This window comes from Tenrec ecaudatus, chromosome 1 (assembly GCF_050624435.1).
Source record: "Tenrec ecaudatus isolate mTenEca1 chromosome 1, mTenEca1.hap1, whole genome shotgun sequence".
Classification (NCBI taxonomy): domain Eukaryota; kingdom Metazoa; phylum Chordata; class Mammalia; order Afrosoricida; family Tenrecidae; genus Tenrec; species Tenrec ecaudatus.
The window spans coordinates 3448197-3468017 of record NC_134530.1 but is presented as its reverse complement, the minus strand read 5'-3'; the positions used below and the strand labels follow the sequence as shown (position 1 = coordinate 3468017).

The 19821-nt window shown below is 45.3% G+C and overlaps 1 protein-coding gene across 1 annotated transcript; it reads left to right on the top strand.

Annotated features, from left to right (window-relative positions):
* The first annotated feature begins 3049 nt into the window (after window positions 1-3049).
* LOC142443514 (uncharacterized) lies at window positions 3050-19355 on the top strand. The gene is given in 5 exon segments (XM_075544857.1): window positions 3050-3151; window positions 13821-13947; window positions 15752-15929; window positions 16249-17851; window positions 17854-19355. Coding segments are annotated over 5 exon segments (1986 nt in total). The 5' UTR covers window positions 3050-3148; the 3' UTR covers window positions 17929-19355.
* Window positions 19356-19821: the final 466 nt, after the last annotated feature.

Genomic DNA, 19821 nt, shown 5'->3' with positions numbered 1-19821 from the left:
AATAATTTATAAATTATCAAAGGTTCATGAGGGAGAGTGGGGAGGGAGGGAGGGGGGGAAGGAAAAGGAGGAGCTGATTCCAGGATCCCAAGCAGAAAACAAGTTTTGAGAATGATGAGGGCAATGAATGTATAAGTGTGCATTGCACAATTGATTATGTGCGGATTGTGAGAAGAGTTGCATGAGCCCCAGTAAAATGATTTTTTTAAAGAAAGAAGTTTATATACAGGAGCAGTTGAGTATGGCGAAAACATTCCAGCCCAGTCCAGATAAAGCCCATAAGCCTAATATTCGCCCATATGTCTGATGCCTGTCTATAAAGTCCTCTTCAGATTCACAAAACACATGCAATGACACTGAATGCAGGATGATCCAAGGACATTGGGTAGACAATATTTGGATTCGTGGCATTGTAAGCATTTCAGCACGGGCCTGGGTCACCACGTGGCTCCTCTAATTCCCAAACATCTGGTTGCCTCAGTGTAGCTCCATGTGGCTTCTCCAGCTCCCAGGGCACAGAACCATGTGTCTCCTTAGTAGAGCATCATCTCAGGGAGTGAGCAGAGAGTCCCTCCTGCCTCCAAGGAAGAAAATGCAGCTATCCCAGGATTCTCAGGGAAGGCCATGCCCACACAGGGGCCTCATTGGCTATGAACCCATTGACAGACTAGACTCCACCCCTTTACCCTTAATCCTCTCAAACTATCACCAGATTATGTAACTACCACATGACCCAACAGGGTGCTCTAATCATAAAATGATATTATTGGTATCAGAAAAAAGTAACATTTTACTTAATATCATCCAATAATGGTTGTAACAGCACATTGACAGGGAACTGCCAGAAGTTCAGATGGGATTCAGAAGAGGACATGGAACAAGGGATATCATTGATGGTGTCAGCTGGATCTTGGCTTACAGCAGAGAATTCCAGAAAGATGTTTACATGTATTTCATTGACAATGCATAGGCTTTTGCCTGTGTGCACCATAATAAACTGTCAATGACCTTGAGAAGAAGAGGGATCCGAACAGTACATTGAGCTCATGAGGAATTTGGACGGGAGTAACAGGCAGCGTGTGAACAGAGGCAGATTGCATAGTGTAACATCAGGAAAGGTGTGCATCAGGGTGTATCCTCTCCCCATACTTGTTCACTCTAGATGCTGCGCAAATCACCAGAGAAGCTGCATGATGTGAAGGGGAGTGTGGCATCCGGAAGCTTGGTATAGTAAGTCATAAGACTTCCTGACTCGAGAGACAGCGGATGGTGTAAGATATGAAAAATAATAATAATTTATAATTTATCAAGGTTCACGAGGGTGGGAAGGTGCAGATGGAAGGGGGAAAAGGAGGAGTTGATACCAAGGGCTGAAGTAGAAATAAATTGTTTAGAAAATAATGGTAATATACTTATAAATAAATGTGCTTGACACTATGAATGCACGGGTTGTTAAACTGTCAAATCCCCCAATGAAATGATTAAAAAAAGAAAAAAATTCTGACTCTAAATGGCCCCTATGTTCAGTTCAGCTCTCTAATGCCTTAGGATATCCAGGAAGATAGGGGGCTGTCTGACAACAAGGGGCACTGAGCCCATTCCCAAGATTATGAACCACAGGAAACTGGAATTCTTCTATGTCAGCGGTTCTCAATTTGTGGGTTGAGATCCCTTTGAGGGTCAAACAACCCTTTCATGTAGGCCTCTGAATCCGTAACAGTAGTAAAATTACAGTTATAATGGAGCAATGAAAATAATTTCACGTTTGTGGGGTCACCACAACATGAACAGTATTAAAGGATCGTGGCATTAATAAGGTTGAGAACCACAGCCTTAGGATATCCATCTTCATGCGTTGCATTTCATTTTTTGCCGACTTTCAGTATTCCTAAATTCATAGTTGACACACTCCAACTTCCAAACACGAGAATACTTTTGCAATTGTTCTTAACTTTGAGTCGTGCCCCAGCTAGAAATGACAATCCAGAAGGCTCCCCTCCCATCACCATGGCAGACCCCCCTACAGTGAAGCAGCTCTTTGCACTTATATTCAGAAGCCCTAGGACCTGCTGGACCCATCCTTCAGCAGGATCTCCCACCACGTTCAGCAGTGACCTAGCTTCCAGCATCACAGCAACACACAAGCCTCCACTGTAAGGCAGCTGACAGACAAGTGGTAGCAAGATGGCATTATGTGGATTGTTTTGCGGCTCATGATGGAGCCAGAGAACCAGCTGCAGCCTCAACAAATTTGTTGGGTACAGGCACCAAACCTAGCTGAGAGGACATGCACTGAAGGATCCTGAGTTTCCTGATCTAAAGTCCAAAATTATGAGGTAAGGGAGAAGCAGTCACTGTATCATTGGTCACCACAAGTTCTGCTTGATTCTCGGGCTGAGTGTAAGGTACACTAAAGCATGAGGACAAAGAGAAAAAGTTTAGAGGCTGTAACAGCTCTTTAATAGAAGAAAAGCTCTTGGAAGAGGTTCCTGGGTCTAGCAGGTAGTCCACAGAAGTCCCTGCTCAGTGAGGAAAGTGGTGGGATTCTAAAGGAGGAGCTGAGGAGGGTCCGGTTGGGGAGGTGTTAGGGCTGCAGCCCCTGGGAATTTTCCACTGTGACTATGTTCTTCCTGAATCTAACCATCCAGCCTTGCAGGTGGGGAGGAAAGATGGTTATTCAAGGAGGCAGTTCTGAGAATTGTCCATCAGCTGGTAGTACAGGGAGAAGCCTTGAGGCCTGGATAGCCTGTCCCCTACCCAAAACTGGGCACCCATGGATGTTCTGGACAGAGCCGGTTTGCTCCTCTTAAAACGCTTCCAAGTCTCCCAAAGGCCAGAGGACAAAGGCCTATTCCGGCAGCACAAGGGTTAAAAGCGCAGCGCCCGGGGGCGGGGCTGAGGCGAAAGCCCGCCCCTGAATATAGGCTGCAGCCCCATTCCCAGAAGCGGTCACGAGCATCGTCCAATCATCATCGCCGAGGGCGGGACCACTATCCCTGTCCAATCCGGAGTCGGGGCGGGAGGCCGGTTCTTAAATCTGCTCTGAGGTGTCCGCTGGGCGCCTCCTGGGTTTGCCAAGGTCCCGTCCGCGTTCTTCCGCGGGTCCTGTCCCCGCCGAGAGGACCCCGTCCACCCGGCGAACCCCGGCATGGTGAGCGCGGGCGGGGGACGAGGAGGGCGAGGGCGGCCGTTGGAGCCCGCCGGCAGCGTCCGCGCGCCCAGCCCGCCGGGAGAGCGCTCTGCGAGCGGCGCCGCGCCGAACCCAGCCGCGCTCTCCTCACGGTCCGCGCGGTCGGGGCGCTGAGGGCGCGCGCGGGCCCGGGCAAGGGGCGCGCCGAGGGGACGCTGTCCCTAATTGACGCCGAGGGAACAACCGCTCCTCCGCGTCCGCAGGGTCTCCTCACGCGGGACGGACGAAGTCAGGGCTGTTTGTGAGGGAAAGGTGTTCACTCGGAGGGGAGGGCACCGCGACTGAGGACAGACAGACGCGCAGACAGCGCCCACTGGACAACCTAAGAGTGTCACCGGCCGCCAGGGACGAGGGTCCGCGGGTTGGAGAGGTGGTGGCGGGCGGCTGCGCGACCTTCAGTCACCAGACAAGGCTTTTCGCCACTGGGGCCCCAAGAAAAACAGTCCGGGCCGTCAAGTGGCTTCGACCCTGCGACGCTGCAGGACGTAGGAGAACTGCCCTGGGGGTCCTGCCTGAGTCCGTCCGTCTGTCCTCACGGGCTCCGAAAGCCTCAGGTCTCTCCTGCGCGTGCAGCGGCGGGGGTTCGAATGGCTGACCTTGCGGTTAGCAGCCCGGCGCCTCATCCGCAGCGCCACCAGGGCCGTAAACAGAGCAGCAGCTTGTCCCTGAGGAACAGCGTCGCGGGGACGCGGTGGGGCCGGGGACACGGTCGTGCTGCGGGACCTTCAAACCAGCCCTTCTCTGCGGGCGCCACCTTCCCTCTGTCTCAGACAGCCTTCCCCAGATGGCCCCAGACCGCGACCGACCGCGAGCCCTGCAGGGTCTCCCTCTCTCTCTTACACGCACGCATGCGCGCGCGGTTTTTGCATCTGGCGTGTTTGCTAAGGAGGGTACCTGGGTTCAGAATAAAAAGTTTACCCAAAATGGAGTCTGAAAAAATGGGGTCGGATTGAAGCGGATGTCAGCCATTTTTGTCGAGCTAAGGTTTTCAGGGTCTGCTGCTGGAGGAGGAGTGGGCGGTGCTCTGGGACTGACCCCCCCCTCACCCCCCCCCCCCAATGCTAACTGGCAGTCCCAGGCAGTCCGGGTGTTTTCACAGGGAAGTTAAGCCATCAGCTTTTGTCTCTCTGGAACTGCCAGGAGGGCATCTGCAAGGTCCTGCCTGCTTTATGGGGACTGTGGGGGTTGCTGGCATCTGGGCCTTGCATCTGGAACTTTCCTGAAGTCAACTTGGGTTTGCCACAAGTTTGCAATCTGAGAGCAGAAATACTTATCACCCTGCAGGCGGTGTTTGCTGTGCTGGGCAGGGTCTGGTGGAGCAGGCTCTGAGTCAGCAGTGTGCTGTGGCCTTTGTGTACCCCTGGGGCTCTGATTCCTTTGCAGACTCAACTGCAGCTTCCTTAAATTTTACCTGGCCAGTCCTTGTTGCTCATTTTGTTTTCCTGTGGGGACTCGTGTGGAGGAGTGTCCTTCCATTGGAATTTAATTGGGGGGCGGGGGTAGGGGGTTGTGTCCGGGCCGCGGGGGCGGGGGTAAGATCACAGGTAGGTGCACACCTGAAGTGAATTGGATGGAGAAGTGGATTGTCAGGGTTCATAGGCCTCACCTTCACTCTCCCGTGTAAGCCGCGGAGTTTGTGACTTTGGTTCTGCCAAGAACTTCTTCATACTGGTTCCTGCCCCACATTGCCTCAGAGTGTGGCCCGGGCAGTTTTTGACAATATTTTTGCCACAGATTTTAGGGAACATTCTAGGCCCCGACATTTTCTCCTCCCTCCAGGGTTTGCCCAAGAATGTGTTGGATGAACTCCTTATTGAGATCCCACGCCGATTGATTGCTTTTAGGTTTTTGTATGGCAGTGCACACCGTCATTTTCCTGTTAGTTTTGGATTGCAGTTTCGTTAATGGGATCTCTCAAAAATGCCTGGAAGGCTGAGCAGGGTTCTGTTATTCGGCATACACATAGCTAACGGGAGTGCAGAGGGGGTGGTGGTGGTGGTGGTAGTGGGGGTAATAGTTTACTGAAGTACACTGTCAAAAAAGGGGCAGCATCTTGCAGGTCTCGGAAGCCATACAGAATGCCGTAGCACAAGTAGAGAAACAAACGTGTATGAGTCCATTACTGGGACTCCAAACCATTGGATTTACTTGATGTCTTCTCTAACGGACACAAGAAACACATGTTGGACAGATTTTCAATACTTGGTTTGGATGGACTCACCCAGGGGAGAAATGTAAAACTGTGATGTTATAATTTTGCAAGTTAAAAAAAGGGGGAGGCAGGAAAATAATAGGAGCCGATACCAAGGATCCAAGTAGAAAGAAATATTTTTTGGAAATGATGACAACATATATACACATGGGCTTATTAAAATTGATGTATGAGTTGTGATAAGAAGTGACTTGTTAGAAATAAGTAACTAAATAAAATGACTTGTTAGAAATACATAACTAAATGAAAAGAGTGGAATCGGTGCCATAGAAAGTCCTAGCTAGCCTCTATCCTGGAGGACAGGACAAGCTGAAAGTGGAAACTGCAGACAGTGGGGAGAGTGGTCTTTGAGGCATGAGACTGCAGGTGACTCACCTGGCATAGGAAGCAAAGGACTGAGGGAGGGGACTCCAAGCTGAGCCCAACCTTGAGCCTGCAAAGGAAGTCCCTGAGTGGTCTTCTGGGAGCATCCCCTCTGCAGCCTGTTCCCGACCCAGCAGTGGGGGAGAGCCTGCTGTGGGTGTGCTTGGGCACTGCCCCCTCTTTGGGCTGTAACTTGTTGCTTTGTAATTTCCACTATGAGTAAGGAGCGCTAGGGCAATAGTGGGTATTGAACTGCTAACTGGAAGGTGGGCATTCACACCCACCAGCCAGTCTATGGGAGAAAGGTGAGCGAGTCTGCTCCCGTCAAGGTGTGCAGCCTCTGAAAGCCTACCTAGGGCTAGTAAGGGATCCGAATGTTTCCATGCTCTGCATGCAGTTGCCAGGAGGGACGAGCCCTGGGAGAAGAACATCATCTTGGTAAATAGAGGCGCTGCGACACTGAGGGAAACTTTCAACCAGATGGACTGATACAGTGGCTGCCACAAGGGCTCAAGCATAGGAACAGTGGTGGCGAAGGAGCAGGACCGGGCAGTGTTTCCTTCTGTTGTGCTGAGGGTCGCTCGGGTTTGGAACTGACTCAGTGGCATCCACCACCACCATGGGTCAGAACTGACTGGATGGCACTGTGCTGGGTGTTTGAGAGTTGAGGTGAGTCTGAACTAACCTGATGCCAGTGAGCAGAGTGTGAGGTGGGGATTCAGAGAGTCATTTGTAGTTGGAGGGCGTCTACAAAGGTCAGACTTGGAGGGAGACTCCGTTGATTCTGACTCTTGTTGACCTATCAAAGGGGTGTTGATACACTGGTCCCTAGTTTGGGATGAGTTTCTGTTCAGACAACATGCTGTAAGTCTGTCCTGGTAAGTCATGTTATAGCAAAGGAAACAGAAAAACAACCTTTGAATGTGATTTCAAAATAAAACAAAGACTTATTAAGGGTTTCCAGGATGATTTGAATCGGGAACTTCATGACACATGCAAAAGGAATGAAGTCAGAATCTAAGGCAAAATAATGACCCAGGACGTTGACAAGGCACAGGGCCTACCATTCTTAGAAGGTGGAGGCAAGCTGCCTCACCCTGAGTCAGTGAGGGCACTAAAGATGCTGACAGCTGGATCTGCAGACGGTGACAGGACAGTGTCGGTATAGAGCTTGTTCTGAAATCGGCCAGCCAACAGGATTGCTAGATCGTGAACCTCTTGGAGAATGTGCGGTGCAGGCGTTTCTAAAGGAGGTTCGTCTGAGTGCTATTTTCACATGGCAAAAAAGACAAGTTGAAAATAACTGTTTGTGTGGTTAAGTGCCTTGGAGTTGGTTCTTTGCCTGTGCTCAGCAGAATGAAACACAGTGTGGTCCTGTGCCGCCCTCACAGTTGCTGCTGTGCCTGAGCCTTTGATGCAGCCATTGTGTCAATCTGTCTTGTCCAAGGTCTTCCTCTTTTTCTCTGACCTTCCACTTTACTAAGCATGATGTCCTCTGGGGACCGGTCTCCTGACAGTATGTCCAAGTGTGTAAGATGACGTCTTGTCATCAAAGGGCTCTAAGTAGCGCTGTGGCCATGCTTCTCCTGAGTCAGGCTTGTTTGTCCTTTTGGCGGTCCCTTCCACTGTAATGGTTCTGTACAGCAGCATATTTTCTGAGAACTTCCTGTGTTAGGGGTTTCAAGTAATGATTTGTGCCTGAATCCCCTCTGGGAGCAAGCTAGTGTGTTCTGCGTCTGTTTGATTATAGAGGGAAGATTTCCTCCGTTAGCAGAAGCAAGAATGGATTTCTACTCCAGACCCTAAATTGGTCATTTTGCGTAAGCCAGGTGCTTCATCTTAAATGCTCTTGATAACTTGAATACCTCATATCTCCCCACCTCCACCCCCCATTATTGCTGGTTTTATTATCCATATCTTAATAAAGCCTGAGCTGGTTAGTTTATTGTGCCAGCCTGGATGATAAACACAAGTGGGATTAATTGAAGGGAGTACAGATAAATGTCTCAGTGAGCCTCGCCTTTCTGTCTCGCTCTTTGATTATCAGACCAGTATGTGGCTGCCTTGCTTGTTCTGTACCTCAATTTAGAGCCTACACAACCTGTGGTCGCCTAGCCGGTGGACTGTGTCACTGTAAGTTGAGGTCCCTTTAAGCCCACACAATTGGAATGTACATCTCTGGAGCTGGGGACGGACAGATGGTTACCTGCCTTGCTCTTTATTGCGTGTGTGTGTGTGTATGTGTCTATGTGTATCCCAAATCTCTCTACAGAGGACGAATTGGCAGCCCTCAAGACTTAAAGGACTGCTAGTGTCTCACAACTCTCTAAGGGGAGTGAGTTGCACTGAGCCATTGGTACTGCTTAATAATTTAACAGTTCATTTCTTGTGTTATATACTTGTTTTTATAAATATATATAGAAAATTGCTAGCAATCTGGTTTTGTCTCTCTGGAGAACCCTGTCTAACACAAAGCCTAACTGTTTTTCTTTGGGTGTTGGAAATGTTACAAATAAACTCACAGATATGTATCTGTCCCTTATTATTGCTAGATGCTATGGAGTCCAACTATAGTCTGCCTCAGCGGGATCCCAGGCACCACAGACTGAAACAAGCATTCCCTGTGTTTGAGCCAGCTTCCAAACCCATTGTGTGAATCCATCTCATACCCACATGCATGTTGTTAGGTGCTGTTGAGTCTGCTCTGACTCATAGACACACTATGCACAACAGAGAGGAACACACCGGGTCCTGTGCCATCCTCATGCTGTGAAGTGTGAGCCACTGTTACAGTCACTGGGTCAATCCAGCTCATCAATAACCTTCCTCTCTTTTGCTGCCCCTCTACTGTACCAGACATGATGACCTTCTCTGGGGACTGCTCTCTTCTGATCACATATCTGAACACATGAGAAGCCTCACCCTCCTTGCCTCTCAGGAGCATTCTGACCTTCCTTCTTCCAAGACAATCTATGTCCTCTTTGGGCAGGCCGGGGTATGTTCAATACTCTGCCAGCACCGTCATTCAGAGGCATCGATTATTCATTGCGTTTACTACATGCATACTTTACAAGAAACAAAGAAATCACAAGTCATGAAAATTTCCTGTGGGTGAAGTAGAGTTGGATGACGTTGGCATTTTGCCAGTTGAAGTAATATGTCCCCCTGGTGGACACTTGTGGATCATCTGGATGAAGTCTGGGGCTGATGAGGGTGGTGTTTCTACACAGAAACTTGCTGAGTTGTCTGTACACTGCTTTTTTGTTGTTTTTCCTTTATTGCTACAACAAGGAGCCCCGGTGGCGTAGTGGGGACATATCAGTCAGCTTACCGCAAGGGCAGTAGTTGGCAACAACCAGCCGCTCCTTGGGAGAAAGACGAGAATGTCCACTCCGGTAAAGAACTACCCTCAGAAGCCCACAGGGGCGGTTCTCGCCTGTCCTTCGGGGTGGTTATGAGGCAGCAGTGAGTTTTGAGCATCTCTGCCTCCCAGGTTTCCCCTCCACATCAGCACAGCCACCAGCACTGAAATCCCCGTTCCTCCCCCTACCCTCATGTTATATCACTACTCCCACTATTGTTCCTGAATTTATTGTGTGTCGAGCACTCTTATCTGTACCAGTGTACATGCTCCAGTCCAGCCGGATGTGTAAGTCCAGCCAGGGCTCATGATCATGTTTGGGAGGGGAGGGAACATTAAAGAATTGGAGAAATATTTCGTGTGTCATAGCTTCTATGCTGCACCCTGGGTTACTGATTCCTTCCCTGGGACCCTCTGTGAGTGTATGTGCAATGGACAAAGTAACTCTTTATGGGACTAGAAAGCCCTGTCTTTCTTCCTTGGAGAAGCTGGTGGTTTTGAACTGCTGACCTTGCATCTTGCAGCCCCATGGGTAACCATGCACCACCAGGGTTCAACTGACTCTCCAAGAGAGGCTAAAATTCACACTTCTGTGAATAATGCCATTTTTCAAAAGGTCTAGCTCTTCATCATTTTGAACCAGATAGGCAATTCTGATGTTTTCAAATTTGAATCTGATTGCACAGAAAAGTTGAGGGAGAATTGATTTCTTTAGAAGATTCAGAAATGTCCCATAGGTTTTCTTTGGTTTATTTTTCACTTTCATGGGTGGGCATGTGACACAAAGGTTTGAGTGCTCAGCAAATAAATCAACCGGGGGTACCTCAGAAGAAAGGTCTGGCAGTCTGCTTTGGAAACAAACTGTCTAGGGCACAGTTCTACTCTGGGCACACAGGAGATCGCCTTGAGCCCAGCTGATGGCAGCTGGTTTGTATTTGGTTTCCCTGCTGTGGAAAAAACTTTGAGATATTAGTTCAATTAACATCCCATATCACTGAGTGGATTCCCTTTACACGGTGGATGAAAATGCTCCATTATTTCATATACATGTAAATTAGAAATTGAACAGAGACATCTCTGATCCCCGGACCCTGGGTAAATGTTGGACTACTTCCTGCTGATCTCAAGGTTGGTGTTTCAACCCCATCAGTAGCTCCTAGGGAGAAAGATGAGGCTGTCCCCTCCCATACGAATTTACAGCCTCAGGAACCCTTTGTAGGGTTGCCGTCAGTCAGAATCAACTCGGTGGTGGTATGGCAAGGGTTGGTGCAATAAGCCCCTCTTTAGAAAAATCTTTAATTATAGGCTGAAGCTGTACCACAACTATGCCTCTCCTCCGGAGTCTCTTTATCTGACACTTTACACTTAGGACAATGGTAAAAGATTTATCCTACTGTTTTACTAATGGCATATGCCTGACAGTTAACAAGTGCTGGAAGAAAGGAATGCTGGCTGTGATGGGGAAGGTCATGTGCCAACTGGTCGAGGCCGTGATTCTCAGTGGCTTGGCAGTTATGTAATGAAGTGCTTTCCCATCTGTTCGATGATGCAGGTATCCTCCAGTCCATGCAATAACCTGCTCTTTGGAACCTAATCTTGTAGAGATGAGTGAATGTCATGCTTAGTAGGATTGCGCCATGTGTTTGACAGTTGAGACTGTAACAGACACAAAGGTAGGAGGCATTGCTAAGGTAGTATTCTCTGGGGGAGGAGTTGACTTTATATAATTCCGTTGCTTGACAGAGAAAAATGCTATAAAAGGCTGGTGAGTTCTTTGGTTAATGGCATACCCGAGAGGACTAGGGGTGGGCTCTGGGGGCCTTTTGAAGTTAACAAGACATAGACCAACTAATAAAGGTTTCAGGAAGAAGTTGGCATAAAGCAGTGGACCTGAAAGTGTAGAGTAGGTAGGTTAACCATCATGGTTTCCAAGCCTATTTTCCCTAGCATCGCTTTTGTAGTGTTAGATGTCTTTTAAAATATCTTTAAAAAAAACAACATTTTACAGAGCTCTGGTCAGAGCTTACTAACCTGATCATATTTACAGTCTCCTCCAGCTCATCTTTTACAATCCTGTCCGTGTACCGTCGTCCTTATCCTGTTCCTGTTCCCGTTCCTCCTCTTGTCTAATGTTCTCAATGTTGTCCGTGGGGAAAGGGGACCCTTAACTGGTTGATTATTCAAGCATGGTGAGTGCCATTCCCGATCTGAAGGGCAAGGGCCATAGTCAAGGGGTTCCCATGAATCTATCCAGTCAGCCTGGTTTCTCCAATGATTGCAAGTTGTGTTTGAAAGTTTTCTCCCAGTCCACACAGGATTTTCTTTCCTTTTTTTTTTTTTTTGGTGTTTATTTTATTTTTAATCGTTTTATTGGGGGCTCATACAACTCTTATTACAATCCACACATACATCAATTGTGTAAAGCACATTTGTATATTCATTACCCTCATCATTCTCAAAACATTTGCTCTCCACCTAAGCCACTGGCATCAGCACCTCATTTTTCCCCTCCCCTTGACCCCTCTGTCATTAGCCCTTGATAATTTATAAATTATTGTTTTGTCATATGTTGCTCTGTCCGACGTCTCCCTTCACCCACTTTTCTGTTGTCTGTACCCCAAGGAGGAGGTCACATGTAGATCCTTGTAATCGGGCCCCCTTTCCAACCTACCCTCCCTCTACGTTCCCAGTATCACCACTCACACCACTGTTCCTGAAGGGATCATCTGCCCTAGATTCCCTCTGGTTCTGGTCTCTATCTGTACCAGTGTCCATCCTCTGGTCTGGCCAGACTTGTAAGGTAGAATTGGGATTGTGATGCGGGTGGGAGGGTGGGGAGGAAACATTTAAGAACTAGAGGAAAGTTGTATTTTTCATTGTTGCTACATCGCACCTTGCCTGGCTCGTCTCCTCCCTTGATCCCTCTGCAAGGGGATCTCCGATGCTTTATACTTGCTCCTTTCGACACTCGTGATCGCACAGGCTGGTGTGCTTCTTCCATGTGGGCTTTCTTGTTTCTGAGCTAGATGGCTGCTTGTTTACCTTCAAGCCTTTAAGACTCCAGACGCTATACCTTTTGATAGTCGGGCACCATCAGCTTTTCGCCACATTTGCTTATGCACCCATTTGTCTTCAGCGATCGTATCATGGAGGTGTACACCCAGAGATGTGATTTTTTTTTTTTTGTTCTTTGATGCCTGATAACTGATCCCTTTGGCACCTCGTGATCACACAGGCTGGTGTGCTTCTTCCATGTGGGCTTTGTTGATTCTGAGCTAGATGGCCGCTTGTTTACCTTAAAGCCTTTAAGACCGCAGAAGCTATACCTTTTGATAGCCTGGCACCATCAGCTTTCTTCACCACATTTGCTTATGTACCCACTTTGTCTTCAGCAGTTGTGTCAGGAAGGTGAGCATCATAGAATGCCAACTTAATAGAAGAAAGTAATCTTGCATTGAGGGAGTACTTGAGTGGAGGCCCAATGTCCTTCTGCTACCTTAATACGAAACCTACAATTATATGCACATAGATTTATTTTCCCATCCTCATATTTGCATATATATACTGAGCCTATACCAAATGCCCTTTGCCTCCCAGCTCTTTCCTCTATTTCTCTTGACTTTCCTCCTGTCCCACTATCATGCTCAGGGTTTCAGCAATTCCTCGTTGTTACATTACCTTTGATTATGCCCTACCAGGCCTCACACACCCTCCTCACCACCAATTTAGATCACTTGTTGTTCCCTTGTCCCTGGGTTTGTTAACACCACTTCCTTACCCCCCACCTCCCCCTCTCCCATGTCCTCCTGAAACAGTCGGCCCAGTTGTTTTCTCCTCCAGATTGTTCATCCAGCCTATCTTATTTAGACAGACAGACCTGTGGATATAATAATATTCACAAAAACAAGACAGCAAAACCAACAATATACAACAAAACAATAACAAACCAATGACCAAAAAAAAAAAAAAGAAGAAGAAAGAAAAGCTTGTAGTTAGTTCAAGGATCATTTATTGGCGTTTAGGAGTGTTTTCCCGTCCAGTCTGTTGGGGCACCATGCCCTTGGCCCAATGCTTACCCCCTCCCCACTATCACGACCTCAGTTGTACCCTACATATCTCCCTAAACCACAGCACGTACATGGGTACATATAAGAGGGGAAAACACAGGTAATGAAGGGCAGATGAACCCCTTAGGACCAATAATGAGAGTAGCCATACCGGGAGAGGAAGGTTACGGTGGGAAGAGAAAGGAGGACCTGATCAGAATAATGAACATATAACCCCCTCCCAAGAAGGCGAACAAAAAAAAAAAATGGGTGAAGGGTGACTGATACCAGTCAGTGTAAGACATGAAAGAATAATAATAATTTATAAATTGTCAAGGGTTCATGACGGAGGGAGGGGGTGTGAAATAAAGAGCCGATACCAAGGGCTCAAGTAGAAAATGTTTGGAAAATGATCATAACAGATGTACAAATGTGCTTGACACAATGGATGGACGGATGGATTGTGATGAGATTTCTACGAGCCCCCCCCCATGAAATGATTTTTAAAAAATCATTATCTCCCATAAGAGTGCTAGGTGCCTGTGGTTCAGAATTCTGTGACTTGAGCCCAGCCTTTCCTGCTGGCTGCCTCCCTCTTCCTCCCACACATACTGATACCTTGCTGAAACAATATGTGCTATCTTTTAGGGCTCGGTGGTCTTTGAGGATGTCACTCTGAACTTCACTCGAGAAGAGTGGGCATTGCTGAGCGCTACTCAGAGGAATCTCTACAAAGATGTCATGCTGGAAACCTTCTGGAACTTGGAATCAGTCGGTGAGGAGGGCATCGTTTCTTCCCTTAGTCTTTTTTGGAACAAATGTATCTTCCATGTGGTCCTATTTTGATTTGGGCTGAGATAAAGCAATGTGTTAGAGGAAGAATTGCAGGCCTATTTACCATGAAATGGTTTTATATTAAAGTGATTTTTGAATTCTCTTGATTATAATAGCAGCCGAAATTTATAGATTTAGGCATCTACTCTGGAGCACAAAGGAGCTTTGTGGCTTTGAGCCCTGTGAGAGTTATGCACTAATGCAATTCAAACACACTGACTTTTTTTCATTTTTTGCTGCAGTCGAACCTCCTCATATCCACCTTCAGCTGCCTTGCCCTTCATAGTCCTCCCCATGTATAAGCTTTATCACATCAACACAATATCAGCTGTACCATTCTTTACCTTTTCCCATTGGGACTACAGACATTGGAAGGAGGCATCTGGGACTCCAGGAAGGCAAGAATCTTTATAGTGAAGAAGGTTTTTAATACTGTGATCATATTTAGATATCGAAATTAGAAGAATCAATTCATCTTTGAGAAAGATGACCTTAACTTTGGGAATAAGGGCTCTCAAAGAAATCTAGCAAAATGTACTTTGCAGTTTATCTTTTTCTTTTCAATTTTCATTCATTCTCATATTATCCTTGTGAAAGGAAGACTTTCTGTTAAAAAAATAGCATTTGGTCATGTGAGTTGCTGTATTTCTCCGGAAATCTTTTATGCTAATATCCTATTTATATAAGCCCCAGAGCCCATCCTGTAGGAAATATCTGTTATAGATGGCGTCTGTGGGTGGTATGAACTGTTAATGTTCTTGGATTCTAAGGGACTAGACGGTTAGATCCTTCAAAGAATGTATTGGTACTCTATTTCTAAAAAGTGCAAATATTTTTTTGGAACTGAGGACCACTATCCCAAGGGACTCCAAAGTCACTTGAAACAACACAGTTCATAAGGGCAGTGGTGAACAGTACCTAAAGTGTAAACATTTGTGTGCAGTCATATAAGATACAATGATTGGTCTCTCCAATCAAAGATACATGGTAATACAAAGATACATGAACCATTCGTATAGTGGATGAGGCAAGCATCAGTGGCCACAACCTGAGGCCCGAACATACTGCTCACCTACTAGTAAAGTCTTGCATAGAATGAGAAGATGTGGAACACATCTCAAAATCATAAAGAGGCCAGACTTACTTGTGAGTAAGAAACTGCTCGTCTGGAATCTCCAAGGCTCTGGCCCTTTGTCACCCTTCATGCCTGGAACTGAACTTGCTTCCATGGTTCAATATTTATCTAAATAATAGGTCTGAAAGAAAAACCCAACAATACTAGCGAGGTACACACACCATAGAAAAGCCAACCATTTTAGCTCAAAGACAGTATTTACCTGAAGACAAAGTTCAGAAGGGCTAGAAAAGAAGGAGGAGTGAAAACAGACTCAGATTCCTTAGAGGTTATGATGAGATGAAACAAAATGTACAGGGCTTTGAAATGTCAAACTGATGATTTGTTTGGTAAAACCTTGTGTAATTCACAATAAGAAGTTTAGTTTTACATCCACCCTATGGCTGACAGTTCCATACCAAAATGGGGTCAGATCTACAGCAGAGGACTTCTTAGTGAACGGACTGCCGTGTGGATCCTTTCTGCAAAGCCCCCAGTCTCCCTTTGCTTACCTGTTCCGCGTTACTTGAAAAAGTTGTTTAGCGTTCTGCCTCAGTATAAGAAAAGGAATCCAAAAAGGCCTTTTCTCCTCCCTTTTCCACAAACTATATTGTAGCATCCTTTTTTACAGATAACCGTGTTCAGACTGACACCAGTGGATCAAATCCCCAGCACGACGTTTTGGGGAATGAAATCTCTGATGAGAAAATAAAAAGTTTCCTAAGTTATACTTCCTCGTTTGATTTGGAAAGTAAAGGGAAAATTCAGTATGTGGAAGACCACCGTGACATTCAGAAGCAGAATTCGAGGTGAGTAATATCTCCTTACCCAGTATATACTATCTAGAAGAGAGAGAGAACGTGAAGCCTTACTAAATGACGTGCTCACAATGTTCACAAGACTACAGTTTCATACATATGATGTAGACCTGCAGGGTCTGAACTATGTGTAAGATACAAGTAGTACTCGGGAAACCCATAAGAAACCGAGTTTGGGTAATTACTTTAATCAAGGCCTCAGTCAAGTTTTCTGGTTATTTCACTTTGAGACAGCACATAAAACATACCCGTACACTGCCAATGGTAACAATGTGGTCATACTAATCACTCGCTTCCTTCTTAATTTTAGGGGATGTGGGAGTGGTCACAGAGATCAGGAGAGCCCTGCGTGTGAAGTATGTGGGAAAACTTTTATGCATTCCTCGTCTCTTAAGCTACATTTAAGACAACACAGTCAAGAGAAACTCTACGAATGTAAGGAATGTGAGAACTCCTTTGGTTGTTATTCCTCCCTTCATGGACTTGAGAAAACACATGGTGAACAGAAAACTTATGAATGTAAGCAATGTGGCCTGGAGTTCATCTGTTCCAAATCCTTTGAAACACATGTGAAAGTGCACAGTGAAGAGAAACCAAATGAATGTAAGCAGTGTGGCAAGGTCTTTGCTTGTCCAAAATATTTGCAAAAGCATGTGAAAGTGCACAATGCAGAGAAACCTTATGAATGTAGAAAATGTGGGAAGACCTTCAGGTTTCCCTCACACCTTGAAAGCCATATAAGATCTCACACTGGTGAGAAACCCTGTGAATGTAAACAATGTGGAAAAACATTCAGTAGACCTAGCTCTTTACAAGCACACATGGAAACACACTCTGATGAAAAGTCCTATGAATGTAAGCAATGTGGGAAAATGTTTACGTTTTCCTCTTCCCTGAAACGACACTTACAACGTCATAGTGTAAAGAAACCTTATGAATGTAAAGAATGTGGGAAAGCATTCAAGTTTCCCTCATATCTTGAATGCCATATAAGAACTCACACCGGTGCGACACCCCTTGAATGTAAACACTGTGGGAAAACATTCAGTTGGCCCATGTCCTTAAGAACACATATGGAAACACACTCTGATACAAAGTCCTATAAATGTAACCAATGTGGGAAAATGTTTATGCATTCCCACAAGCTTAAAGTCCATTTAAGAGGGCACAGTGGAGAGAAACCTTATCCATGTAAGGAATGTGGGAGAGCTTTCAGTTCTCCCACACACTTACGAGAGCATATGAGAATGCATGCTGGAGAACCCTTTGAATGTAAGGAATGTGGGAAAGAATTCAGTTCTCCCGAAGACTTACGAGAACATACGAGAATGCACACTAGAGGGGCCTATGAGTGTAAGGAATGTGGGAAATCCTTCAGTTCTTCCACATACTTACGAGAACATATGAGAAAACACTCTGCAGAGCCCTATGAATGTAAAGAATGTGGGAAAAGCTTATGTTCGCCCGCATACTTACGAGAGCATATGCGAATCCACACTGGAGAGAAACCCTATGAGTGTAAGTACTGTAAGAGAACCTTCGCTTTTCACTCATCCTTTAAAATCCATGAGAGAATGCACACTGGAGAGAAACCCTATAAATGTACGCAGTGTGATAAAGCCTTTACTTGTGTCTCTCGCCTTTATAGACACAAGGAAACACACAGTGAACAGAAACCTTATGAATGCAAGCACTGTGGCAAAGGTTTCAGATGTCCCAAATATTTTAAGCAACATGTCAACATGCACAGTGGGGAGAAGCCCTCTGAATGTAAGGAATGTGGGAAAGTCTACAGTATGCCTGCAAACCTTCGGCAACATATGATAACACACAGTGGCAAGAGACCTTATGAATGTCAACAATGTGGGAAAAACTTTATTTGGCCTACCTCTTTGCGATTACATATGCAGTCACATCACACTCTGATGAGAAGCCCTGTGAATGTACAGAATGTTGGAAAGCCTACAAGTGTCCCAAATCCTTTAAATGACATATGAAAGAACACATTGTAGGAAATCTTTAAGGCTACAAGGCATGTTGAAAAGGCGCCTTTCACCCTACAAGCCTTGTAAAACACCCTGTAAGAAACCTTTTTTTTTTAATGTAAAAGATGTGGCAAGACCTTCAGGTATGGCTGTTTTTATATTGTATCCACAAAAGTACCAAGAAATTACTTCATTGCCTTTATAGACACCTCACCCTTCTTATAAATCACTTCTGTAATAATTTGAAGTTTGTTTCTAGTATAAGCATCTGAGATGATATCATATGCCCTTGGGTATTATCCCTGAAGAATGGACTGACAATTTACTTCCAAAATACTCAACCATTAACACGTCTACAGAGTTCTACTCTAACACGTGTGGATCTCTCTGAGCCAGAGTCAACTCAGGAACAGTGGGTTTGAGTTTTATGCAACCTTTCAGGTGTACCTCCTATTTTGTTATATAAAGCTTTATTGTGCCTATGTATAAAGCTTACCTTGTTTACATTACAGTATCTCTTGGATCTAGAATTTTGTTTTTATATAAACAACATTGTATTTTATATGAAAAGATTATTTCTATTATGTGCTCTCTTGGGTTGAGGAGGTTCCCAACACAGGTATCCCAGGTTCTAGGGGACATGCATACGGCACTCCTGACGCTTATTTTTTGGTGATCTTAGAATTCCCTTTCTGCCTCTGGGAAGGCTCATTTTAAGTATAGTGAATGGACAACCACACCAATCCACCAGGTTAGGCTGGTAAACACCCTATTTTCATGGTCCCACCTCGACAAGAGTACCCTGTCATTTATTTGCATTAGTATCAAATTTCCAATACATGTAGTGGTCCACAAGCACCTCGTTTACATAGTCCTACCCTGTTGTTAAGAATTTCTGATAGCGCTGGGAAATAGGTATTAGAATGGTAAACACAGTGTTGGCAGTTGAAAACCACCATAGGAGGAAAATGAGGTTGTCTGCTTCCATAAAGATTCTCAGAAAGACTATGTAGTAGAGTCAATTAATTAAAATCTATTTGATGGCTTTTTCCCCACTCCCCCCCCCACCATTATTATCATTTGATAGGAGTAAGAAAGACACTTGCTAGAAGTGCCATTTTAACTCTACAGTTTTGTTACTGTAATAGTATTACAGTTCCTTTATTCAGCCCTGGCAAAATTTAACCCTGTCTCCAAATTGGGAAAAACTGTGTTTCGTGAGGCTTTATTGACTAGGCATTTTTTGTTTCTGTTATTTACAGGATTTTAATATATATTGTAAGTTGTGTGAGTGCTCTTAGAGTTGAGTCTCCTAAACATGTTTAATTACTTTCACTTTTACATGTGATTAGTTGGTAGTTATTTCTACCACTTATACCTGATTCTTCACAATTAATTTTTGCATTTAGTGAGTGGTCTCTGTATGTTGCTTACAAAACTGTTAAATCTTGTTGTATATTTATAAATGTCATTTTTGAATCATTATTGAACCATTATGTTAGCACATCCTATTCTGATGGTGGACTGTTATTAATTCATTCTTGTAATTGTGTTTATTTGTATAGATTTAATTTGAGAAAATAGTGCTAAATTCTACACGTACCTTCAGATATTTTTGTTTCTGCAGCATCTTTTTAGCTACGAGTTTTAAAACAACTTTTATTCGTTGCTAAGAATGAAAATCTAAATTTTATGTCAATGCCCTCTAGCCAAAGAACATCAGAAACACACCTCCCTTATCCATCATTGAGAGTCTCGAATTAATTGCAAAAGGGTAAGGATCACACAGCATGAAGTGACTCTGGTGTCTCATGACAAGGGAGTTCAGCTTTGGGGAGTGTGTTTGAGAATCTGAGACGGTGTCAGGGGGCAGGGCTTTGCACTGAGGAAGGGTGGGC